The sequence below is a fragment of the Oncorhynchus tshawytscha genome, linkage group LG07, assembly GCF_018296145.1.
Source record: "Oncorhynchus tshawytscha isolate Ot180627B linkage group LG07, Otsh_v2.0, whole genome shotgun sequence".
Lineage (NCBI taxonomy): Eukaryota > Metazoa > Chordata > Actinopteri > Salmoniformes > Salmonidae > Oncorhynchus > Oncorhynchus tshawytscha.
Window position 1 is genome coordinate 49,054,403 of NC_056435.1, and position 26,512 is coordinate 49,080,914.

Below are 26,512 nucleotides of genomic sequence, written 5' to 3' on the forward strand. Positions count from 1 at the left end.
GGGAGCCTCCAGCGACGGTCCCCAGTCCGGGGCCGGCAGCGAGGGTCCCCAGTCCGGGGCCCGCAATGAGGGTCCCCAGTCCGGGGCCGGCAACGAGGGTCCCCAGTCCGGGGCCGGCAACGAGGGTCCCCAGTCCGGGGCCGGCAACGAGGGTCCCCAGTCCGGGGCTCGCATCGAAGGTCCCCAGTCCGAGGTCGGCGGCGAGGGTCCCCGCACCAGAGCCGCCACCGCGGATAGATACCCACCCGGACTCTCTCCTGTAGGTTCAGGTTTTGCGGCCGGAGTCCGCACCTTTCGGGGGGGGTGGGTACTGTCACGCCCTGACCTTAGAGAGTCTTTTTATGTCTCTATTTGGTTTGGTCAGGGTGTGATTTGGGTGGGCCTTCTATGTTCTGTTTTCTATGTTTTTGTATTTCTATGTTTTGGTCGGGTATGGTTCTCAATCAGGGACAGCTGTCTATCGTTGTCTCTGATTGGGAATCATACTTAGGCAGCCTTTCCCTTTTGTCATTGTGGGAAGTTGTCTTTGTTAGGGGTACTATAGCCCTTGTAAGCTTCACAGTCGTTTTTGTTATTTCTTGTTTTGTTGGCGGCATTTTAACAAATAAAAGAAAATGGACGTTGACCACGCTGCACCTTGGTCTCATTCCGACGACGGCCGTGACACATGGGGCTGTGCATTATCATGCTGAAACATGAGGTGATGGCGGCGTAATGAATGGCACGACAATGGGCCTCAGGATTTCGTCACGGTATCTCTGTGCATTCAAATTGCCATCGACAAAATGCTATTGTGTTTGTTGTCTGTAGCTTATGCCTGCTCATACCATAACCCCACCTCCATCATGGGGCACTCTGTTCACATCAGCAAACTGCTCCCCCACATGACGCCATACATGCCGTCTGCCCGGTATACTTGAAACCGGGATTCATCCACGAAGAGCACACTTCTCCAGCGTGCCAGTGGCCATCGAAGGTGAGCATTTGCCCACTGCAATCGATTACGACGGCAAACTGCAGTCAGGTCAAAACCCTGGTGAGGACAACGAGCATGCAGATGAGCTTCCCTGAGATGGTTTCCGACAGTTTGTGCAGACATTTTTTTGGTTGTGCAAACCCACAGTTTCATCAGCTGTCCGAATGGCTGGTCTCAGACGATCCCGCAGGAGAAGAAGCCGGATGTGGAGGTCCTGGGCTGACATTGTTACAGGTGGTCTGCGGTTGTGAGGCCGGTTGGAGGCACTGCCAAATTCTCTAAAATGACATTGGTAGAGGAATTAACATGACATTTTCTGACAACAGCTCTGGTGGACATTCCGGCAGTCAGCATGCCAATTGCACGCTCCCTCAAAACTTGAGACGTCTATTGCATTGTGTTGTGTGACAGAACTGCACATTTTAGAGTGGCCTTTAATTGTCCCCAGCACAAGGGGAATCTGTGTAATGATCATGCTGTTTAATCAACTTCTTGATATGCCACACCTGTCAGGTGGATGGATTATAATGGCAAATGAGAAATGCTCAGTAACAGGGATGTAAACAAATTTGTGGACAACATTTGAGAGAAAAAAGCTTTTTATGAGTATGGCAAATGTCTGGGATCTTGAGTGGCGCATAAGGCACTGCATCTCAGTGCTAGAGGCGTCACTACAGATACCCTGGTTCAAATCCACAACCGGCCGTGATTGGGAGTCGTGATTGGGAGTCGCATAGGGCGGCGCACAATTGGCCCAGCGTCGTCCGGGTTTGGCCGGTGTAGGCTGTCAATGTAAATAAGAATGTGTTCTTAACTGACTTGCTTAGTTAAATGAAAAAAAATGTTTCAGCTCATGAAACATGGGACCAGCACTTTAAAAAATAGTTTTTTGTTCAGAATATATGTATGCAATTACTTTTTTCATCTAAGACATAGTTGTGCAAATTAGTCATGACAGTCAACAAAAAAACAGGCCTGGTTTCCTTTATGATGTAAACCTACTCTGATCTCATTGCAATGGCTTATGAACAACAGAGACACCAAGTTTAGCGAAATACTTGAGGTCAGAAGAGCCTATGATGAGAGCCATGTGCTTTCATGCATGATACTTGTGGGCTGCTAAAGTTCGGAGCTGCCACAGCAACACCACTGCTTAAACCAATCAGGGAGCAGGAAATCACCCCCATTTGTTGCCTTCAAGACCCTCCGTGTTTCTGATTCTAAGGCAGAATTTGGCAGCTGATGTTGCTAGGTGACCAGTGAGGGAATATAGAGCCATTTAGCCTCAGACAAATAACTCAGACAGCTTTTGTTTTTAAACTAATTTAAGGGTTTATCTTTCAATTTCCTATTGACAATTCTGTACAGATCCAGAATAGTTGAGAGTACTGAGTGAAAGTAGGCCTACTGTCCCTCTAAAATTCTAAAACAAAAGTAAATTACAATTTTAAAAACACAGATAATTCCTTAGTAACCTACAGTACAGCAAATGTATGCTCAATTTTTTTCCATAGCACATTCCTTCAATGTTATTGTTCATATACATTACTGAATACAGGGACTACAGGTAAAACTGCCTTGACATTGTAATGAAAACAAGCTACTGCTCAAAAATAACTGGCATAACCAAGTATGGTTTGAAACAATATTGTATAGTATTGCTACCACTAAAAAAGGCACTGCAGTTCCAATGAAAACAAACATAAATGTCACTTGAAACTGTTGCCCATGTAATCTCCATTGTATTTAGGCACAAAATGGTTGCTGTGTATCTCTCTGGACCTGAACCTTCTGCACTCAACTATGCAGGCAGTTACTTCGAAAAAGGGACAAGTAAACAGCAATACACACACCTTAACATTACAAACGCACACACACTCACAGACAGAAAACACTGGTCAGAGAAATGTATCTCGAAATGTCCTCTTCCTTGTCCTGTCACAGTGCCTTGTCAACATCAGCTGGTGTCCTGTTCTGAGGCGGTTGACCCGAGTTTACACACCACTGGTTCATTTCAAGTCATTAAAGCACAGTTAACTCCAATTATAAAAGTTGAAATCACTCGGAGGTAGCTCTCGTGTAATTCATGGCCATTTCCATTCCCAGTATTGCTTTCTGAACAGCAAAAACAAGTCTGTTTTCATCAGTCAAGTGATTTCTCCCACATGTAATCAAACAATCACATAATGGCACCAGAGAAAGTATACGACCTCAGAAGTCAAATGAGATCATTTCTGCTCCTTCTTCTGACTGTGTACTCTGCTCTGTCCTAAACCCAGACTTTTCACATGGACATGCCACCGCTCAGTGCAGACAACACAGGGAGAGGCCACACAGGCCCAGTCTATTGAAAGAGTGATTACAGCACACATCAAACGGGGGGCCAAACACCAACCACTCTCAGGGAACAGCTCACAGATCGAGGACCCATTCCATCACCTTCCAGTCTGCCATTCCAAACGAGGTACAGTAGACTGGAGGTGTGCTTTGATCTTCACTTGGACAGCATTCAAGGCCCTTTTCCAAGTCAATGTAAGGAACATCCATTGTTCAATAGACTCTCACATTGTCTGTAGGGTCAACAGTACACTACATAGGGAGGAGGACTGTGGAGGGGGGGACAAGAAACAAGTGAGTCATCCCCCGTCTGTCCCTCGGTGCGTCAGACCCTGTTGACAGGTGTGGTGATGGTGAGGGGTACAGTGGAGCTTGTCTCATAGTCAAAGTCGATTATTGTGTGGTTGGTAGTGCCCAGGCTGCTGAGGGAGTTGCCTGTGCCCATCTGTCTGTCCCTAAGACTCTGCAGGTAGCTCTGAGAGAAGGAATAAAGGAGAGAGGGGAAGAAGAGGAGAGAGGGAATATAATCAGAATCAACCTTGGAATCTGTTCTACATGTTGGAATTCAAATAGAATAGAGTGTGTGTGTGTGTGTGTCAGTGGAGGCTGGTGGGAGGAGCTATAGGAGGACGGGCTCATTGTAATGTCTGGAATGGAATTCATGGAACTGTATCAAACACATAAAAACAACATTTTTGACTCCGTCGCATTTATTCCATTCCAGCCATTACAATGAGCCCATCCTCCTATAGCTCCTCCCACCAGCCTTCTCTGTTGTGTGTGTGTGTGTGAGAGAGTGTGTGTGTGTGAGTGTGAGTGAGAGAGAGAGAGAAAGAGAGAGAGACTGACCGGTGCCAGCAGGTCTCCGGCATAGCGTTTGACAGGGGTGGGCTTGCGACGGTATGTGCCCTCCTGCCCACTGTTCTGCTGGCGCTTCTTGACATCTTTCTGTCTGATCTGCATCAACTGGGCCCGCTTCTGCCTCCTGCTGATGATGACTGAGACGAGAGAGATGAGAGAGAGATATGAGCGAGAGGAGAGCCAGAGGAGAGAGGTGTGTTTACTCAGTGAGTCATTTCTTAGTAATTCTACAGAGCACATGAGAACTTTAGGGGACAATTTGACATTCTTAAATCACCTGAAATGTAATATGAACAGCTGACTTGGGAGACAATCTGTCTTGTTTCAATACCAGAACAATGTTCTCCAATACCATAAAACCATTGTAGCAGTGAAGAGAACATAATATAGCCCATAGTCCATATTGAGATATACAGATGCATCATACTCTACAAACTGCTTCCTCTACCTCCCATGCTTACCACAGAGATCCTATACATTACGTGTATATGGAATTCTATGATGCTTACCCTCAGTGTGTAAGAACCCCACGGCTGTCAGCTTCCACTGCACCAGCACCCCCATGAAGCTGAGTGCCGGCCAGATACCCATGATCACCCAGCTGTACCAGCAGAGCGACGGCGCCGGTGACAGCCTCAAGCACTGATACGCGTGTCTGGCCAGCGCCAGCATCTCCACAAAGTAGTCAACGCACACCATCATGATGGCCGCCCCGAACACAGACGTAGACAACACGGTGAAGAGCTTCTGCCACTGTAGGGTGAGCACAGCAAACAGCATGCCAGTGCCCAGCAGCACCCCTAGGGGCACCCAGACGGTGGTGGGTGTGTAGAACTGGTGGGTGACCAGCAGGGTGGCGAGGGCAAGTAGCAGGCCCAGTAACAGACCCGTCATGAAGAGACCCACGGAGCGCACCAGCATGGTGACCAGGCCACACAGCAGGCCGATGCCAAGGCCGATACCCGCCGAGGCCTCCACACTCAGCTGGGTGTCCAGCACCCGCTCCTTGTGGCACAACAGGAAGATTATGACAGAGCCGAACATCAGGCCCGACAGGAACATGACCGCCTTGAAGCAGCGATATCCTGGGAGAGAAGAGAGGTGAAGAGGGAAATGTGATGGAGAGAGGAGTAGAGAGAGGGAATGGTGAGGGAGAGTAGAGAGAGGGGGGGTGAAAAGAAAACAATACTTATTTAAACTTGTACTTCACTTCAATGGGGGGAGATTCAATAGCCTGAGTAATCTAACAGTAAAAAAATATGCAGGTGATAAGTTAGGGCTTAAAGAGAAAGTTAAATTGCAGAGGCTAGGGCATCAGCAGCTCTATAAATTCTACAGAATATCGACTGTAAGCAATGTAATGCCGTATAAATGACCCTACAGTTAAAACTAAAAAGAGGCGGTGTGGAGGAGAAAGAAGCAATTGTGGTTATTAAGTTGGATTTGGTGAGAAAAATATGAAAATATAAAGTGTGTTTTTACTCTATTTGTTATCATCTAAGGCCATGCACCACACCCTAATATGATGATTATTGTTCTGCTGTAGATTTCAGGAAACGTCTGTTACAGGTGTTAAAAAATCAGCAGCAGCAGCTTGTTAAAATATCCTGGGGAGAACCCTGCTGTATAACACATTAGCAGACATATGATACGTCTGAATACACATTCCTTATCCCCTGCTCTATTACATTGTTTGCGTCCCAAATGGCACCCTATTCCCCACATATGGCTCTGTTCAAAAGTTGTGCACCATGGGCCTTGGTCAAAAGTAGTGCACTATATAAGGATTGGGGTTCCATTTGGGACGCATCCCTTGTTGTTGAAGATTTTGTTTACTCGTTGACATGACGACGGGTTACGGCTTGTGGTCTTGACCCCGTGGTGACCTTACCAATGAAGCAGTAGATGATGCCGAACAGGCAGCACATGGAGCAGATGACGGCAGGGATGACCTCATACTTCCTCTCGATCTCCAGGCTGCAGGCGTTCACCTCGGCCAGGCCCTCCCCTTCAGCCCCGTCAGGGTCTGTCATCCTGGGGATCCCACCGACCGACCAGCCCACTGGGGAGACAAGGAAGTGGTGGTGGTTGAAGGTTGGGACTGAAGGATAAGGAGTGGTGCTCTTATTGGAAGTTCATCAGAACAGCTTGAGTGCCTGTAACATGAAAGATAAATATCTGAGTAGGTCATTGATCATCACAGGCCATCACAGGCCATCACAATGCGTTAACTCACAATGCAATAAAGTGGTTTACAGTATTTATTTGTCTCTGTTAAGACTTTAGGGCACAGTATTGGCAAAGAGGACTGAGAACTTTAAAATCTAGGGCTAGGTTAACAAACACTGTCTTACCCACAAAATAGAGAACACAAAGTGGTGAGTTGCGAGACTCCATTGATGCTAAATGTCACAAGTTTAACATGGTGTATGTAGGACACTCTAGAACCCCCCCCTCCTCCTCACCCCTCCACCCCTAATTCAGAACCACTGTATCAGCAAAAAATTTACATAATGTACTGACAAATCATATTAAAAAAATAATCACTCTAAAATGGTTAAATATCACCACCCCCCAAACACACAGTCTGACCCCTCACCCCCGCCAGTGTTCCCCGAGGCTTCAGGAGAAGTGTGAAATCTGCCGCCCATCTGTGACTTCTCCCTGGTGACTCTGCATATAGGCCTGCCAGACACTCCATATGCTGCTAGCCTAGCCCCCCATGATAACCCACAGTCCTGTATACCACACATACACCCCGTTGCCATGACTACAGTATCATGGGAGTACATAAACATGGACAACCACATACTACAGAGACATCTGTAGTACATTAATGAAAAAAAACTGTACCAAAAAGGCCTATAGACACCAGTACCAAGTACCGGAACGTCTTATATAATATTGAATTATTGCAGTGTCTGTCTACTCTACTGTATTTTTGTAATTATGACCATTCTAAATCAACATAGCAGCAGATGTCCAGTGTCCACTCAAGTCCACTCAAACAACATCATTTTCAGTGTGCATATTCAACACTGATTTCATATCAGCAGCAAACACCCACTCAAGTTTACTGGGGTCCATGTTTTTTTTTAAATATTTTTTTTTTTACAACTCTCCTAAATTGAACTCGAGGTGTCTATGTCAGGCATTTAAAATAGGCTATGTAGTAAAAATGTCTGGGTGAAAGTAAATTACTATACTAAAAGTAGGGCTACTACGGACATCGAGTGGTGCTAGTGAACAGTTAATCAGGCAGCCCCAACTCCCCTCCCAGTTTGCCTGTTGGGGAGGATGTGTAGGGCTCATTGCTCAGGGTGGGCTGCTCTCTCTGGGGCTGCTGGCCAGCCTTCTTTATGATCTCACCCCAGTTCTGATCCGATTACAGCAAACTCACATTTCCAGGCTCAGGAGAAAAACAGTAACAGAGCTGTGTGCATGCTCTCCTGATCTGCTCTTTCACTTCTCAGTCCCACTCTCCCTCCATTCTCCCAAACTTCTGCTTTTACACTCCTCTCCCCCCTCTCCGTCTGAGATACATTATGACCTGGCCATGACTTGACATGGAAAGAATGAGGGCCCGTTGGATAGTAGCTCTCTGCTTCCCTGTCTTTTTCCAGAGCTAGAGGAAGAGTTCTCGCTTCATTCACTCAGTCCTTCACGTGTCTGCCTCTCTGTCTCAGCCAGATAGAACAGAGGGGACTGTCTCACTCGTTTTCAAAAGGCCAAGGACAACTCAAGACAAATGATCTAGCCATCTGAGCGCTCCACAGTCCCACTGGTCTGCTGTGTCTGTGGCACGACTTTCCAAGTAGGTCTGAGAGGATGAAGCCAGGACAATGAATGCTTTAGAATGAGACTGAAATCTGATATACAGAAGTCATACAGTATTTAGGCTAATAATGTGCAGTGCAGTAACACCCTTATTGAAAGCATGAGAGCATTTCACCTTGAGGTTATAGTATGGACTTCTCTTTCATCATATTCAGTTATGATGACATGGATGGATTTGTGGCATTACCTCCAACCTGCCCAAGTCAAAGTTAACACACTAACAGGAACTTTTATTGAAGTTCATGCCAAAAAAAACATCCTCTGATGGTGCAAGACAGAACTTTTGCAAACTATCAAATATATCTGTTTACAGTCAAAATTCTACTCAAACTTCACCATTCACCTGGACCAAAAACATGAATAGAAGAAAGTTTGAAGAGCAAGGGAAAGCTAAGATAACGGATCACCTCTGAAGACCTTCAAAAGTGACTGCAAGGGTGTTGCGGGTAATCCATCAAGTTGCACAACTTGTTCATCCGACTGCACACACACACACCAACTCTCTCCCACGTCCATGTGTCTGTCCCCACATTGTCCCTGTGAGAGTCACAATGGTGGCCAGTGTGTGTGTGAGGCCTGGAGTCCGTGCCGCTCAGGGAGAATGGTGCCATTATGGGGCGGCACAAAGGCTATAAGGCCCTAGCATTGACCTCTACTGGCACATGCTGGGAGATAGGGCATATCACAGAGAGATGGAGGGACCCAGAGAAAGGAGGCTGTGTGAGTGTGTATGTGTGTGCCATGGCATTGAGCATGTGGGTGGATGAAGGATCCCACTGGGCACACACTGGTTGAATCAATGTTGTTTCCACTTAATTTCAATTAAATTAAGTTGAATCAACGTCGAATAGACGTTGAATTCACGTCTGTGCCCAGTGGGATAAAGGGGTCTAGAAGATGGGGGTCTAGCTGGTAGCTGTCCCGAAGGCTGATATTGTCACCCATTCTCACCAGATAAGGAGGAAGTGACGTGGCTCCATGTTTTGTCTCGGAGCTCAAGGCACAGAAGTAGAAGTTGAGAAATACTCTTTCGATACATTTTGATGAAGTACATCTTGAATGACCTCATTCCAATATGACATTTCTGTGTGTGTAGTCATGACAACAGGTAAAATAAGGTTGCTGCTAGTGCTGTATATGTAAATATAGTCACACTTATAGATGACTGAGTATGTTGGTATGAAATGACCTTGGAACAAATTGCTTTAGAATGTTGCCTAACACACTTGCTTGACAAACACCATGGATGGATGGAGGGAGGGGTGGGGTGGGGTGGAGGGGCTCAAGCCTCAACAGCTGAGAGACGGGCAGAGCCATGCCCAGGTTCCCCACATAGCTAGTTTGGGTGGGTTTCATTAACCACTGATGGAGTTGTGTGGGTGTGAGAGAGGTCAGGGATTCCAAGGGTGCTCTGGCTTTAAGGCAGAGGGCAGCTGAAAACTAAATGTTACAGCCCAGCTGTATGGTGGCACAGCTTGGCACAGGGGGGTATGCGAGACTGTACCATTTGCCATGGTCTCCTCCTGACTGGGCATGATGCCTGTTGATCTACAGCTCCACCCCCCACCCTTATAGCTACAGCTATAAAACTAATTCTCCATGATTCCAAATGCCAAACACCCTTCCCAATGTGTCCTGCCCATTGGGCATGGTGGAGACTGGAGAATAGTATGGACATGATAGGACCAACCTACTCCATAGTGTCCACTTTGTGCCAACTGTGGTTGCCTATTAACCATAAGAGAATCACTCTCTCTCATTGGCAGGAAGCTGTGGCCAAGAGGAGGAAGTGGAGATCAGTGGCGGTGCTGGAGGTGACTTTTCCCTCAGGGCAGGAAGCTGTGGCCAAGAGGAGGAAGTGGAGATCAGTGGTGGTGCTGGAGGTGACTTTTCCCTCAGGGCAGGAAGCTCATGTGGCCAAGAGGAGGAAGTGGAGATCAGTGGCGGTGCTGGAGGTGACTTTTCCCTCAGGGCAGGAAGCTGTGGCCAAGAGGAGGAAGTGGAGATCAGTGGCGGTGCTGGAGGTGACTTTTCCCTCAGGGCAGGAAGCTGTGGCCAAGAGGAGGAAGTGGAGATCAGTGGCGGTGCTGGAGGTGACTTTTCCCTCAGGGCAGGAAGCTGTGGCCAAGAGGAGGAAGTGGAGATCAGTGGCGGTGCTGGAGGTGACTTTTCCCTCAGGGCAGGAAGCTGTGGCCAAGAGGAGGAAGTGGAGATCTGTGGCGGTGCTGGAGGTAACTTTTCCCTCAGGGCAGGAAGCTGTGGCCAAGAGGAGGAAGTGGAGATCAGTGGCGGTGCTGGAGGTGACTTTTCCCTCAGGGCAGGAAGCTGTGGCCAAGAGGAGGAAGTGGAGATCAGTGGCGGTGCTGGAGGTGACTTTTCCCTCAGGGCAGGAAGCTGTGGCCAAGAGGAGGAAGTGGAGATCAGTGGCGGTGCTGGAGGTGACTTTTCCCTCAGGGCAGGAAGCTGTGGCCAAGAGGAGGAAGTGGAGATCTGTGGCGGTGCTGGAGGTAACTTTTCCCTCAGGGCAGGAAGCTGTGGCCAAGAGGAGGAAGTGGAGATCAGTGGCGGTGCTGGAGGTGACTTTTCCCTTAGGGCAGGAAGCAGAGCAGGAAAGTTAGAGTTGGATATGGAGGCTGGAGCATCAACACCAACACTCTTATTTTCTGGTTTAATCCAACATAACAGACTCAAATAAACTTGGTGATATAGGTTTGAATGCCTTGGCTATTAGAACATGATGATGACAATGGGTTATGCTACAATAGTGGGTTATGATCTCTAAACAAGTCAAATAAAACACTCCACTCTCAGTCCACATGTTCAAAATGATCTCAGAACTGGATTGTGTTTATATGGGCCTTTCATCATGTATTCAGATGCACTCACTCATGCTCTAATATGTGAGACACTATGATATCAACATTCACAGCTGAGAGAGAATGCTCTCTGGCTGGCAACTTGAACACAACTTGTGTACAGATAAAGCCAATTTTTTATGTGGTCAAATAGGTGAAACTCTCTTTCTGGATAGATTTGCCAATCCTCCTGAACTTGAGTAACCCCTCTCACTGACCTGTCCAATCCATTACCAACCAAACCTGGTCCTTAAATATTTGTAATTAAATCAAATAGACATCAAATAGATGTTGATATATGGTGCAATGAGACATCTTCCATTTTGTTTCTTATGAAGTAAAATTGCTGCACTTAATACACCTCGTCGTTACTGGATACACCTCGTCGTTACTGGATACACCTCGTCGTTACTGGATACACCTCGTCGTTACTGGATACACCTCGTCGTTACTGGATACACCTCGTCGTTACTGGATACACCTCGTCGTTACTGGATACACCTTGTCGTTAGTTATTGAGGAATGCTAATCAGATTAAAGGTAGTCCTGAAGAGTGTTATGTAAATGGATGTTTTGAGCAGAGAGGGAAATACTGAAAAACCTGCTGCATTTGGGAGCTCATTTGACTGAGAAACGAAGGGACAAGACTCGTTTGTCATCTCAGCTCATCTCAAAAACAGGGAGCAAATGAGATGCACTCCACATGATATGTGACAGTGTTTGAAAGTGGTCTACTGAGAGACAGCCACAGACACCCTCCCTTGTATCTCTTAAAAGGCAAAGAATTGACACTATGTTCTATTGAGGAGGAACATAAATACCATGGTTACAAGTCATTAAGTGCATTTCAACAGATTTATTATCATGATTAGACCACTATGGTAAAATCACAGATCTATGATAACCTTTACTCATCCATACTGACTAACGAAGGAAATTATGAATCTGAAGATGAAACGAGGATAGAATGATCTACCAGTCATAAAGACATCCTTAAATAATTTTAGCATTTTTATTTAACTAGGCAAGTCAGTTAAGAACACATTCATATTTACAATGACGGCCTACACCGGCCAAACTCGGACGACGCTGGGCAAATTGTGCGCCACCCTATTGGACTCCAAATCACGGCCGGTTGTGATACAGCCTGGAATTGAACCAGGGTGTCTGTAGTGACACCTCTAGCACGGAGATGCAGTGCCTTAGACCGCTGTGCCACTCGGGAGCCCTTAAACCTCATCTACACTCCTTCCACATCCTCACATCCAGACATTTTTATTAAGTTGGTGATAAAGTCACAGCTCACCAACATTCTTTCTTTCAGCCTGTCTCTATCATTTCTCCTCTAAATCTCTGATCAGTGCCTCTCAAACAACACTTTGTTCCTCAAGAGTGAATGAGGCGGAGGGGGGGACCTGCAATGAATTTGGCACTGCCGCACCGTCTCCTACTCCCCTCCCTCCATGCCTCCAGTCTTTCTTTAGCCAGGCTTGGACCGCGAGCAGAGAGCTCTCGGTCCAAGTTCTGGACCAGGCTCTGAGCCCTACAGTGCTCTTCAAAGAGAGAGAGGGAGGGAGAGAACGAGAGAGAATGCAGTCTGTAACCCCTTCAGAGAGCAGTAATTACAGAGTGAGAATATATAGAAAGTGATTTTAGGGGCAGTAAGTTTTACAACAAAGCCTAACACTGACATGAACTCTAAGACCAAAAACACTGACCTTTCTAACATGTGCAGACGTGCCATAATAACAAACCTCTAATGTCATCATAAAAGATAATACATCACTATCAAACACCCCAAACCATCTACCTCCCAATCACCATGGAGGAAAAGTTATGGTCACGTTGCTCCTTTCAACTCCAATGTAGTCTATAGGCCTACATTTCTTCACTTACAGACACGCAAACAACTGTCTCTGATGGCAAGCACACATCTTTTATATTATGACTGAATGAGTATCCAGAAAACCAACTGTTTAACACATGGTTTAACATACTGTATATCCTTTTAAATATTGTAATCGTTTTATCAGCCTCAGAAAGAGATCCTATTCTCCCTCAAGCCCTTCCACTCCATGCCTGCCTTTGTGAAAGGCCCAAACAATGGAGGCCTTTCAACTCTGATTGTAAAGAGTTCCTTACAAAAAAAAGGAGAAAAACCAGTAAGTAGAAGAACAGAGAAACAATGAGAGGCCTTTTCGAGAGGCAGTCACGTGTATGATACACATGTAGACACACACCCCTATTTCCATGCACACTCACACAACAGACCCACAAACGTCACGCACACACACTCATGCAAATATAAACAACTCCAATCCACACCATGCACATTGACAAGTCTGTGTTTGTACAAATGGGGATGCCTTTTTCTAGAGACTGACAATGTCAATGTAGTTCAGAGAGCCAGAAATGCCACCGACCTCCTTAATAATTGCATTAAGTTGTTAAATAGCCTACAACAAAATAAAATGTTTTGAGCAGAAAGGGAAATACTGAAAAACCTGCTGAAAAACCTGCAAAAAGTTGTCAAAAATATAAAAAGTAAAGTAAAGTACAGATACCCCAAAAAACAACTTATGTAGTACTTTGAAGTAATTTTACTTAAGTACTTTACACCACTGAATGTAGTGTACTTATCATTACATAGACTAAAAGAGTGATGGGGGTCTTTATGAGAGCAAACATTGAATGCAATAATTGTCTACACGTCACACGGTTTAGAACTAGCAGACTATAAGAAACAAATTGGACATACAGTGTCATTGCAAAGCCAGACTAGGCTATACAGGGAGTGGAGTGTGATGGAGTCACTATGAACACAAAAACAAAGGAGTGGATGCCTAGCCTCACCTACAGTGCCTTCAGAAAGTATTCACTCCCCTTGTTTTCTTCCACATTTTGTTGTGTTACAGCCTGAATTTCAAATAGATTAAATTCCAAATTTGTGCCACTGATCTACACACAATAAATACCCCACGATGACAGAATAGTATTTTGTTCTAAATTTTTACAAATGAATACAAAATTAAACACTGAAATGTCTTGACTTTGAATGATTACCCCATCTCTGTACCCCACACATACAATTATCTGCAAGGTCTCTCAGTCGAGTAGTGAATTTCAAGCACACCAGGGAGGTTTTCCAATGCCTCGCTAAGAAGGGCACCTATTGGTATATAGTTTTTTTTTTAAAGCAGACACTGAATATCCCTTTGAGCATGGTGAAGTAATTAATTATGCTTTGGATGGTGTATTCAATACAATACAAAGATACAGGCATCCTTCCTAACTCAGTTGCAGGGGGGGTTAGGAAACCACTCAGGGATTTCACCATGAGCCCAATGGTGATTTTAAAACAGTTAGAGTTTAATGGCCATGGTTGGAGAAAATTGAGGATGGATTAACAACATTGTAGTTACTCCACAATACTAACCTAAATTACAGAGTGAAAATGAAGCCTGTACAGAATAAAAATATTCCAAAGCATGCACCCTATCTATAACAACGCACTAAAGTAAAACTACAAAAACTGTGGGAAAGAAAATGTACTTTATTTCCTGTATATAAAGCATTATATTTGGGGAAAATCCAACACAGTTCCACTCTTCATATTTTCAAGCATGGTGGCTGCAACATCTTGGGACTAGGGAGTTTGATAAAAATAAACCATAGATCTAAGCACAGACAAAATCCTAGAGGAAAACTTGGTTCAGTCTTCTTTCCATCAGACACTGGGAGATGAATTCACCTTTCAGCAGGACAATAACCTAAAACACAAGGCCAAATATACACTGGAGTTGCTTACCAAGAAGACAGTGAATATTCCTGAGTGGCCAAGTTACAGTTTTGACTTGAAAATCTATGGCAAGACTTGAAAATGGCTGTCTAACAGTGATCAACAACCAACTTGACAGAGCTTGAAGAGTTTCTGCCACTTCAAGGTCAGCTCTGTCCTTTACAGCAGCGCAGAGCAGTTCTTCCATTCCACCCAACATCTGTCTGGTGCCAGGGTATAATTGTACCTCCTTATGGTCTCTCCCATCCTAAAATACCTCCTTCGTGTACACTTCTAGGGTTCTCTGGCAGCCCCTAAGCCAGGGGAAAACTACATCACCCAATACTTTTTAGTCTCTCTATGAATGGATGTTTGTGGATCTCCAAGACCCCAAAAACCCCTACTATTCCTTTTGGATGCTCAGTTCGGTCAATGAGACAGCAGAACTATTCCACACCCAAATACTTTGACTGCCCTTACTAGACTAATGCTACAGGAGAAGACTCTCTCCATCTCCCGGCCTAACCCACAACAAGCATCTCCTCTTGTCAACAGGGTTCAACATAGACTATTTCCAGGCTCTTTTAACTGAGGGGGCTCATTTGTGGGAGATCCTAGTGTGTTCAGTGTATAGATACACTCTGTCAGTGCAGGACCAACACAGCACAGTAGTATGCCTAAATCAGTCCTTGGCTTGTAGAGCAATGCCTGACTACCATGGGATATGATGGAAATCAGGATAGTAACTCATTCAATCCATTTTGAATTCAGGCTGTAACACAACAAAATGTGGAATAAGTCAAGGGGTATGATTACTTTCTGAAGGCACTGTATGTAGGCCTGTGCTTTTAAACAAAGTTAGCCTTGTTCTTCTGAGCTCATGTCCTATGAACTAGTTACTTGAAGGTCTGTGACACAAAGCAACTAGACAGTGAGACGGATTGAGTAGACCATGTTGGGATTATTGAGACACAGTTCAGAATGTAACTTGGTATTATAATCAATTAAATGCATCTGGTAATAAACACTCCATGACAAATATTGTTATCGTGATAGACTTCCCTTTTCTGTATAGACAAGCTAGTCTGCTCTGTGTATTCAGTTTTACTGGACTGAATTTAACATTGCAGACATAGATACAGCAATAACATTACAGGGGTCAAAAAAACTGGGATATCCAGACCCAGAACAGGTCTATGAAGAGAGGTCCCTGGAAAGGATAATAAACAAAAAGTTAGAGCATCTATCAACACAGGACTTCTCCTGAAATAGCCTGATGCAGAGAAAACGTGAGAAAGGCTTGTCAGATCATGGAAAGTTAAACGTCAACAAACTTCCCGTTCTAAATTATCTCAAAACTTTCAGCTCAGCAAAAAAGGGCCCAGATTTCAAACTGCATTACAGATCAACAGGACAGGGAGCATGCCTCGGGGGCTGCACTCCACCCTCCTCATTGATGGTATATACAGCTGCCCAAGCTTTGCAACAGCAGTCTTATTTACACACGACCCATCGTTGCCCCCTCGCTCCTCCTACAGATGAAGAGACGCTAAGCTAAAGTTGAGGCCTTTCAACTCTGACAGGTCATGTTTTTGGCTGGACCATACGAGCCTTGGCAGGGTTGACCTCTGCTACCACAGCTGAGGGTCTCTTTTTTTTATTTCACCTTTATTTAACCAGGTAGGCTAGTTGAGAACAAGTTCTCATTTACAACTGCGACCTGGCCAAGATAAAGCAAAGCAGTGCAACACAAACAACACAAAGTTACACATGGAATAAACAAAGGTACAGTCAATAACACAATAAAGAAAATCTATATAAGGTGTGTACAAATGGATTAAGGAGGTAAGGCAATAAATAGGCCATAGTAGCGAAGTAATTACAATTTAGCAAATTAACACTGGAGTGATAGATGTGCAGATGATGTGCAAGTAGAAATACTGGTGTGCAAAAAAGAAAAAGTAAATCAAAACAATATGGGGATGAGGTAGTTAGATTGGATGGGCTATTTACAGATGGACTGTGTACAGCTGCAGCGATCGGTAAGCTGCTCAGATAGCTGACGCTTAAAGTTAGTGAGGGAGAGAAGTCTCCAACTTCAGCGATTTTTGCAATTTGTTCCAGTCATTGACTGCAGAGAACTGGAAGGAAAGGTGGCCAAAGGAGGTGTTGGCTTTGGGGATGACGAGTGAGATATACCTGCTGGAGCGCGTGCTACGAGTGGGTGTTATGGTGAAAAGTGAGCTGAGATAAGGCGGAGCTTAACTTAGCAAAGACTTATAGATGATCTGGAGCCAGTGGGTCTGGCGACAAATATGTAGCGAGGGCAAGCTGACGAGAGCATACAGGTTGCAGTGGTGGGTAGTGTATGGGGCTTTGGTGACAAAACGGATGGCACTGTGATAGACTGCATCCAGTTTGCTGAGTAGTGTTGGAGGCTATTTTGTAAATGACATCGCCGAAGTTGAGGATCGGTAGGATGGTCAGTTTTACGAGGGTGTGTTTGGCAGCGTGAGTGAAGGATGCTTTGTTGCGAAATAGGAAGCCGATTCTAGATTTAATTTAGGATTGGAGATGTTTAATATGAGTCTGGAAGGAGAGTTTAGTCTAACCAGACACCTAGGTATTTGTAGTTGTCCACATATTCTAAATCAGAACCGTCCAGAGTATTGATGCTAGTCGGGCGGGCGTGTGCGGGCAGCGATCGGTTGAAAAGCACACATTTAGTTTTACTAGCATTTAAGAGCAGTTGGAGGCCACGGAAGGAGAGTTGTATGGCATTGAAGCTCGTTTGGAGGTTTGTTAACACAGTGTCCAAAGAAGGGCCAGTTGTATACAGAATGGTGTCATCTGCGTAGAAGTGGATCAGGGAATCACCAGCAGCAAGAGCGACATTGTTGATGTATATAGAGAAAAGAGTCGGCCCGAAAATTTAACCCTGTGGCACCACCATATAGACTGCCAGAAGTCCGGACAACAGGCCCTCCTATTTGACACACTGAACTCTATCTGGGAAGTAGTTGGTGAACCAGGCGAGGCAGTCATTTGAGAAACCAAGGCTGTTGAGTCTGCCGATAAGAATACGGTGATTGACAGAGTCGAAAGCCTTGGCCAGGTCGATGAAGACAGCTGCACAGTACTGTCTTTTATCAATGGCGGTTATGATATCGTTTAGTACCTTGAGCGTGACTGAGGTGCACCCGTGACTGGCTCGGAAACCCGGAGTGTACAGTGGAGAAGGTATGGTGGGATTCGAAATGGTCAGTGATCTATTTGTTTTCGAAGACTTTAAAAAAGGCAGGGCAGGATGAATATAGGTCTGTAACAGTTTGGGTCTAGAGTGTCACCCCCGTTGGAGAGGGGGATGACCGCGGCAGCATTCCAATCTTTAGACATCTCGGACGATACGAAAGAGAGGTTGAACAGACTGGTAATAGGGGTTGCAACAATGGTGGCGGATAATTTTAGAAAGAGAGGGTCCAAATTGTCTAGCCCAGCTGATTTGTACGGGTCCAGGTTTTGCAGCTCTTTCAGAACATCTGCGATCTAGTTTGGGTGAAGGAGAAGCTGGGGAGGCTTGGGCGAGTAGCTGCGAGGGTCGCGGAGCTGTTGGCCAGGGTTGGGGTAACCAGGAGGAAAGCATGGCCAGCCGTAGAGAAATGCTTATTGTAATTCTCAATTATTGTGGATTTATCGGTGGTGACAGTGTTACCTTGCCTCAGTGCTGTGGGCAGCTGTGAGGAGCTACTTTTATTCTCCCAAAACTTGTTGGAGTTAGAGCTACAGGATGCAAATTTCTGTTTGAAAAAGCGAGCCTTTGCTTTCCTAACTGACAGTTCTGGACTTACTAGGTTTACACATCTAGTTTTTCTGGATCTATGTCAAGTAATGCAAGGTGAAAAAATGGCACAGCACCCATTTTGGGAGGGGGTGTGGATGACCACACACCATAGCAGTATTCTGTCAAGTAATGCAAGGTGAAAAAAATGGCACAGCACCCATTTTGGGAGGGGCTGTGGATGACCACACACCATAGCAGTCTTTTTGTAGAGCGACGTGAGAGATACATATATACACATTACCAGTCAAAAGTAGTATCGGTTCCTGACTTCCCTGAAAAGTTGCATTTCGCAGGGACTATTCGATGCTAGTGCGGTCCGCCACAGGATGTTTTGTGCTGGTCGAGAGCAGTCAGGTCTGGAGTGAACAAAGGGCTGTATCTGTTCTTAGTTCTACATCTTTTGAAAGGGGCATGCTTATTTAAGATGGTGAGGAGATTACTTTTAAAGAACGACCAGGCATCCTCTACTGATTTGATGAGGTAAATATCCTTCCAGGATACCCAGGCCAGGTCAATTAGAAAGGCCCCTCTAATGGGGGTGTGGAGTGTACAGTCAGTAAATACAATAGAGTAGAAGACTATTCAACTCACTATGACACCACCAGTAGAAGTGTTTCCACAATAAGACCTGACGCCCATGACTATTATGGATAATATACACTCTGTCATCATGGGTCAGGGCTACATTAAGGTCAGACTAGGGTGTCTCACCTCTCCTTTCCACCCTGACCCTATTTCAACCCTAGTCCTTAGCAGGGTTGACAGTTGACACCATTCGGGTTGAAAATCTCATCAACCAGTTTGTCTTTGAGTCACCCTGAGTTGAAAATGTCAGTGTGAAAATGGCTATTGGTGAACACCCTGTGATGGAGTTCCAATTTAACTTCTTGGATATAGGGGGCGCTCTTTTAATTTATGGATTAAAAAACGTGCCCGTTTTAAGCGCAATATTTTGTCACGAAAAGATGCTCGACTATGCATATAATTGGCAGCTTTGGAAAGAAAACACTCTAAGGTTTCCAAAACTGCAAAGATATTATCTGTGAGTGCCACAGAACTCGTGCTACAGGCGAAACCAAGATGAAACTTCAACCAGGAAATGGGCAGAATTTTTGAAGCTCTGTTTTCCATTGTCTCCTTATATGGCTGTGAATGCGCCGGTAATGAGCCTGCCCTTTCTATCGTTTCTCCAAGGTGTCTGCAGCATTGTGACGTATTTGTAGGCATATCATTGGAAGATTGGCCATAAGAGACTACATTTACCAGGGGTCCGCCCGGTGTCCTTTGTCTAAATTGGTGCGTAATCTACAAGCTGCACGCAGTCATCCAGTGATTGAGAGGAGAGAGGAGGCTTTCAACGAACGATATATCATGAAGAGATATGTGAAAAACACTTTGAGGATTGATTCTAAACAACATTTACCATGTTTCAGTCGATATTATGGAGTTAATTTGGAAAAAAGTTCGGCGTTTTGAAGACTGAATTTTCGTTTTTTTTTGGTAGCCAAACGTGACGCACCAAACGGAGCAATTTCTCCTAAACAAATAATCTTTCAGGAAAAACTGAGCATTTGCTATCTAACTGAGAGTCTCCTCATTGAAAACATCTGAAGTTCTTCAAAGGTAATGATTTTATTTGAATGATTTTCTGGTTTTTGTGAAAATGTTGCCTGCTGATGCTAACGCTAAATGCTACACTAGCCGCGCTAGCTGTTACACAAATGCTTGTTTTGCTATGGTTGAGAAGCATATTTTGAAAATCTAAGATGACAGTGTTGTTAACAAAAGGCTAAGCTTGAGAGCTAGCATATTAATTTCATTTCATTTGCGATTTTCATGAATAGTTAACGTTGCGTTATGGTAATGAGCTTGAGGCTGTATTCACGATCCCGGATCCGGGATGGCTCGACGCAAGAAGTTAACTCTCAGATCTACAGGTGGTGAGTGAAAGTAGACAATGAAAGGAAAGTAGTTCAGAATGATTAGTTTTCTAACCAGACAGAACTAGGCAGTTACAATACACCTGGAGACTGAGGGTTATACGTGCCACTGAGGCTGCCTCCTAAGGTCAAGACCAAGGCTCCTGATTGGAGGGACGATGAGTGCTTCAGTACTAATTGAAAAACAGAATAACACAGTACACTACAGAACCTCAAGGACTAGGAGTTAAGTAACACACCCCAGCATTGACCGCCTGCTCTTTCCCCCTCACATGCCTCTCTCTCTCTGGAGCAGGGAAGGGCTCCATCACTGCATTTTCCCAGAGTGGTTTAGGCAAAGCCATCTGGCCCTAGCTAGACGACTGGCTTTGGGGGGGCTTGCTAGGAGGGTGTAGGAGGGGGAAGAGCATTGAGGGGGTGTAACTAGAGATGACTCGTTTGCCACAGAGGGACACAAGCTATCATTACTACTACCCCCAAAAAGGCACACCCCCACCAGTAAACACACTGGGCCACAAGGCCAAGGTTCTTTCGTGTCCTGTCTGAGACTATGGTGGAGGAAATATGGACGAAAACAAATAGAAAAAAGGGAATATGTGAAAATAACTAACATGTATACAATTGGTGTTGTTTGTATGTAAAAGTATAACTGTCAAGGACAAAACACATAACAATGCTTATCTGGTCAATAGGATCAAGGAGTGTACATGTCTGACTATGATAACAATAGTTAAAAGATAACAATCAATCTATTTCAGGCTTTTCTCCATAAAATGGCTAATTGCCCAAGTTGTTTACATTGTTATCTTCGGGAATAATAACCCAATAGGTTCTACTGAAATTATCTTGAAACAGAGCCCACACATTAATTGACTGGAGAGTGACATCAAAATGATATGATAAATTACTGAATGAATAAAACTAAAAAAGTTTAGCCTATACTTACTCTATGGAATTCATTATTAAAAACGTGTTTTTAACTTCAAAACGGTGTACTAGTCACTAACACAAGTTTATGAGCATCCCACCCGCAGACTTTTTCAAACAGCAGCTCTTCTACAGGAATTAACGTTACATTGATTGTTCAATTTCACGGGGTGATTCAGTTTCATTGTATCTTTCTCTTGTTTGAAGGAGCCTAAAGATCATAAATAGTATTGTCTGCGGTGCGAATATAATTCATCATAGCCAATGATATGGCTGTAATTTACATCCTGTAAAGGTTTATAATTTATTTACACACTGTACAGAAGAACACTTACCGACTTCGTTCGGCTACGTGGATCTGTTTTCCGTGAAAACTGTCAGGCATGAACACAACGGAAAACAACAGAAAATCGAAGCAGCAGTGGAAAAACCGGTTCCAATGCACATAGGCTATAGTCACAGTGAGAAAAACACAAGTTTTCCCTTCAATGTTTTAAGGACAAGAATAGGTTATTCAAAATGAATCAGCCCCGCGTTCTCGTCATCTTCAAAAACGGTGTCTAAAATTATAAATCGTTCTTTGCAGTCTCAACGGAGGAACTTAAGTGAGTTATTTCGGTTGATAACATGAGTTCCACGGCATTGTATTAAAAATCAGTTTGTCAGTTGGCTAGTTAGTCACGTCTGACAGAAGCTAGTTACAGCGAGCCAAATAGTTTTTCCTCCAACCCTTTTCTTTTACACACCTCCTCTTTCTGGCGTAGACTGTTGTTGATACCCAAGGGGTTTTCTCTCGTTCTAAACTCATAAAAAAAGAGTTGGCCAATTATTTTTCTCCGTGACAGTCCAACCGTTCTCTCTCCTCCCTCTCTCCTCCCTTTCTCTCCCGCGCTCTCACCCTCCCTCCCTCTCCCACGCTCTCTCCCTCCCGCTCTTTCCCTCCCTCCCTCCCTCCCTCTCCCACGCTCTCTCCCTCCCTCCCTCTCTCTCCCTCCCTCCCTGTCTCCAACTTTCAGCCAACAGCTGAAAACGCTTGACATCATAGCCAACAGACCATCTGTTATTGCTGCCTGGTTGAATTCAAATTTGGGACTGGAAGGGCAAGGTAGGGGAACGAGGCTTGGATGGGACTGAGTTGGTCTTCTATAATAATAATAATAATAATAATAATAATAATAATAATAATAATAATAATAATAATATATTAAGTGTAATTACATAGTTAGGTCTACTGCACTGTGTGTGTGTATGAAATGTTACATTTCGTATGGTATATATTAATTTTGGATGTCCAGCACCCATTCCGTATGATATGCTACGAATTACAATTCGTATTATATGTTACGAATTTTCTAAACGTACTTTACGCATTTGAAAAACATACAATATGTTAAGAATTTGTGAAATGTATGATATGTTACAAATTCTACCTAGATGGCTCGCTAACTTTAGCTTGGCTAGTGGTTAGGGTTAAGTCTAGGAGATTAGGTTAAGGTTAGGGGAAGGGTTAGGAGAGGGTTAGCCAATACGCTAAGTAGTTTCAAAGTAGCTAAAAAGTAGTTGAAAAGTTGCAATTGAGCAATAATAATGAAGTTGTCTGTGATGAGAGTCAAACACCCACCCATCCACCTAACTTTTGTTTTTGCCTTAAGTTACCATCTGTCTTATGTAACCATAGCAAATGTAACATGTCATACTAAATGGAGTGTCACGGATTTACACACAGAATAATATGAAATGCTCTGCGACCAAGTTCCAAGCCTGAAAAGACATTAGGAACAGGGAGGGGACCTGGTGCACCCGAATGGTGTCACCCGATTAGCCATCAGGTGCACCTGATGACACTTAGTATTCTTCTCTTTCAGCTCTGTACAGTCCTGGAGTTCCTGTGGATTTGTAACTATCTGCCATGACAGACAGGCAACATGGCCAGACGTAGTCCATAGTGGGTTGATGGTGTCGGAACAGTTGGTTAGTGTTCTGTAGACGATACACATGGCACACATATGGGTACACAAGAAGAAGGGGAATTTGATGTGTTCATGTTTACAAGGCAATCTGTTTGACTGGAGGTGCAAAGGCTTTGAACTGCCTATAAAGCTACAGTTTTTCTGTACTGCAGCACAGGGAGGTGGGAGGTTCAGTCAGTCAAATCTGGTTTCAGAGCTGGCAATGGGTGCAACTCAGCCACGCTCAAGGTCCTAAACGATATCTTAACCGCCATCGATAAGAAACAATACTGTGCAGACGTATTCATTGACCTGGCCAAGGCTTTCGACTCTGTCAATCACCACATCCTCATCGGCAGACTCGATAGCCTTGGTTTCTCAAATGATTGCCTCGCCTGGTTCACCAACTACTTCTCTGATAGAGTTCAGTGTGTCAAATCGGAGGGCCTGTTGTCCGGGCCTCTGGCAGTCTCTATGGGGGTGCCACAGGGTTCAATTCTTGGACCGACTCTCTTCTCTGTATACATCAATGATGTCGCTCTTGCTGCTGGTGAGTCTGTGTTAACAAACCTCCAGACGAGCTTCAATGCCATACAACTCTCCTTCCGTAGCCTCCAATTGCTCTTAAATACAAGTAAAACTAAATGTATGCTCTTCAACCGATCGCTGCCTGCACCTGCCCAACATCACTACTCTGGACGGTTCTGACTTAGAATATGTGGACAACTACAAATACCTAGGTGTCTGGTTAGACTGTAAACTCTCCTTCCAGACTCAGATCAAACATCTCCAATCCAAAGTTAAATCTAGAATTGGCTTCCTATTTCGCAACAAAGCATCCTTCACTCATGCTGCCAAACATACCCTTGTAAAACTGACCATCCTACCGATCCTCGACTTCGGCGATGTCATTTACAAAATAGCCTCCAATACCCTACTCAATAAATTGGATCACAGTGCCATCCGTTTTGTCACCAAAGCCCCATATACCAGCCACCACTGCGACCTGTACGCTCTCGTTGGCTGGCCCTCGCTTCATACTCGTCGCCAAACCCACTGGCTCCAGGTCATCTACAAGACCACGGTAGGTAAAGTCCCCCTTATCTCAGCTCGCTGGTCACCATAGCAGCACCCACGTGTAGCACGCGCTCCAGCAGGTATATCTCTCTGGTCACCCCCAAAACCAATTCTTCCTTTGACCGCCTCTCCTTCCAGTTCTCTGATGCCAATGACTGGAACGAACTACAAAAATCTCTGAAACTGGAAACACTTATCTCCCTCATTAGCTTTAAGCACCAGCTGTCAGAGCAGCTCACAGATGACTGCACCTGTACATAGCCCATCTATAATTTAGCCCAAACAACTACCTCTTCCCCTACTGTATTTATTTATTTTGCTCCTTTGCACCCCGTTATTTCTATCTCTACCTTGCACATTCTCCAACTGCAAATCTACCATTCCAGTGTTTTACTTGCTATATTGTATTTCCTTCACCACCATGGCCTTTTTTAACATTTTTATTTGTATTTTTTCCTCCCTTATCTCACCTCATTTGCTCACATTGTATATAGACTTATTTTTCTACTGTATTATTGACTGTGTGTTTGTTTTACCCCATGTGTAACTCTGTGTTGTTGTATGTGTCGAACTGCTTTGCTTTATCTTGGCCAGGTCGCAATTGTAAATGAGAACTTGTTGTCAACTTGCCTACCTGGTTAAATAAAGGTGAAATAAATAAATAAATAGTTAGAGTAAATCAGTCCATGAGGGAACAGAAGAACATTTATAGAAAGAGATTCAGAGAACACAGCTAGACAATATGCCCACTTCTTGAAAATAGCCTTCACAAAATGTCCTCTTGTATATCTCTACACAGTCTTATAGACACATCTTTTGATATTACAACTTGAAATATGTTTGTTTAATCACACACTCCTCCCGTAAAGCATAACACTTTAAAACAAAGAGTTAATTCTACCATCTAGTATGTTACTCTACAGTTTATTTATATCCCTCATTGCAAAACAAAAACCTGGAAATCATAACTCTTTGAGCTGTCAGTCAATATTTAATATCTGGGTCACTATTCTTGTGGAATAGTGGACACACACACACTTGTCGTGTTTGTACAGGCCCAGACCACTGCTGTGCTTCTCCCTCTCCCATCCCGGGTCTGGGTCTGTGGGATAGGGGTCTGACCGGATGCTAGCGACAGGAAGTGGCTAACATGCTCCAGATGTGGGGACCAGGGGGACCACCCCCGCCGAACAGGGAAAAGTGGGAGACCACAGGCCCTGATTGTAAACATACTGGGATTCCTGTGAAGCTGCCTACTTTCTCCCTTATCTCGTCCTTACAGAAACAGGGTCTGGTCCTTACAGAAACAGGGTCTGGTCCTTACAGAAACAGGGTCTGGTCCTTGCAGAAACAGGGTCTGGTCCTTGCAGAAACAGGGTCTGGTCCTTGCAGAAACAGGGTCTGGTCCTTGCAGAAACAGGGTCTGGTCCTTGCAGAAACAGGGTCTGGTCCTTACAGAAACAGGGTCTGGTCCTTACAGAAACAGGGTCTGGTCCTTACACAAACAGGGTCTGGTCCTTACAGAAACAGGGTCTGGTAGTTACAGAAACAGGGTCTGGTCCTTACAGAAACAGGGTCTGGGGAAATAGAGATAGGTGAGTTGACAGGTGAACCCTAAAGAAGACAGAAATTAAGTCTACGGTACAGCAGAGTTATTTTGCTCATTTGAGATAATAGTAGGGGGATAGTAATGTGTGAGGGATACATTTTATTTGTCACATGCTTCATAAACAACAGGCGTAGACTAACAATGAAATGCTTATTTACGGACCCTTCCCAACAAAGAAATAATAGAAAAGTGAAACATAAATAAACAAGTAATAATAAATACACAATGAGTTATGATAATTTAGCTATATACAGTTGAATTCGGAAGATTACATACACTTAGGTTGGAGTCATTAAAACTCGTTTTTCAACCACTCCACAAATGTCTATAGTTTTGGCAAGTCGGTTAGGACATCTACTTTGTGCATGACACAAGTAATTTTTCCAACAATTGTTTACAGACAGATTATTTCACTTATAATTCACTGTATCACAATTCCAGTGTGTCAGAAGTTTACATATACTAAGTTGACTGTGCCTTTAAACACCTTGGAAAATTCCAGAAAATGATGTCATGGCTTTAGAA

General features: G+C 44.4%; 1 protein-coding gene across 4 annotated transcripts; it reads right to left on the minus strand.

Annotated features, from left to right (window-relative positions):
* Positions 1 to 1,804: 1,804 nt before the first annotated feature.
* LOC112254703 (transmembrane protein 198) lies at positions 1,805 to 22,208 on the minus strand. Of its 4 annotated transcripts, none has more exons than XM_024427489.2 (5): positions 21,688 to 22,208; positions 6,066 to 6,236; positions 4,684 to 5,259; positions 4,163 to 4,311; positions 1,805 to 3,788 (listed from the first exon to the last, which is right to left on the minus strand). In XM_024427489.2, the coding sequence occupies exons 2-5, from the start codon at positions 6,205 to 6,207 to the stop codon at positions 3,639 to 3,641; spliced, it is 1,017 nt and encodes a 338-aa protein (XP_024283257.1). In that variant the 5' UTR covers positions 6,208 to 6,236; positions 21,688 to 22,208; the 3' UTR covers positions 1,805 to 3,638. The 4 variants fall into 4 exon arrangements, with proteins under 4 accessions (XP_024283257.1, XP_024283255.1, XP_042180497.1 ...); XM_024427487.2 differs by having other exon boundaries at positions 6,066 to 6,330; XM_042324563.1 differs by having other exon boundaries at positions 22,099 to 22,200.
* Positions 22,209 to 26,512: the final 4,304 nt, after the last annotated feature.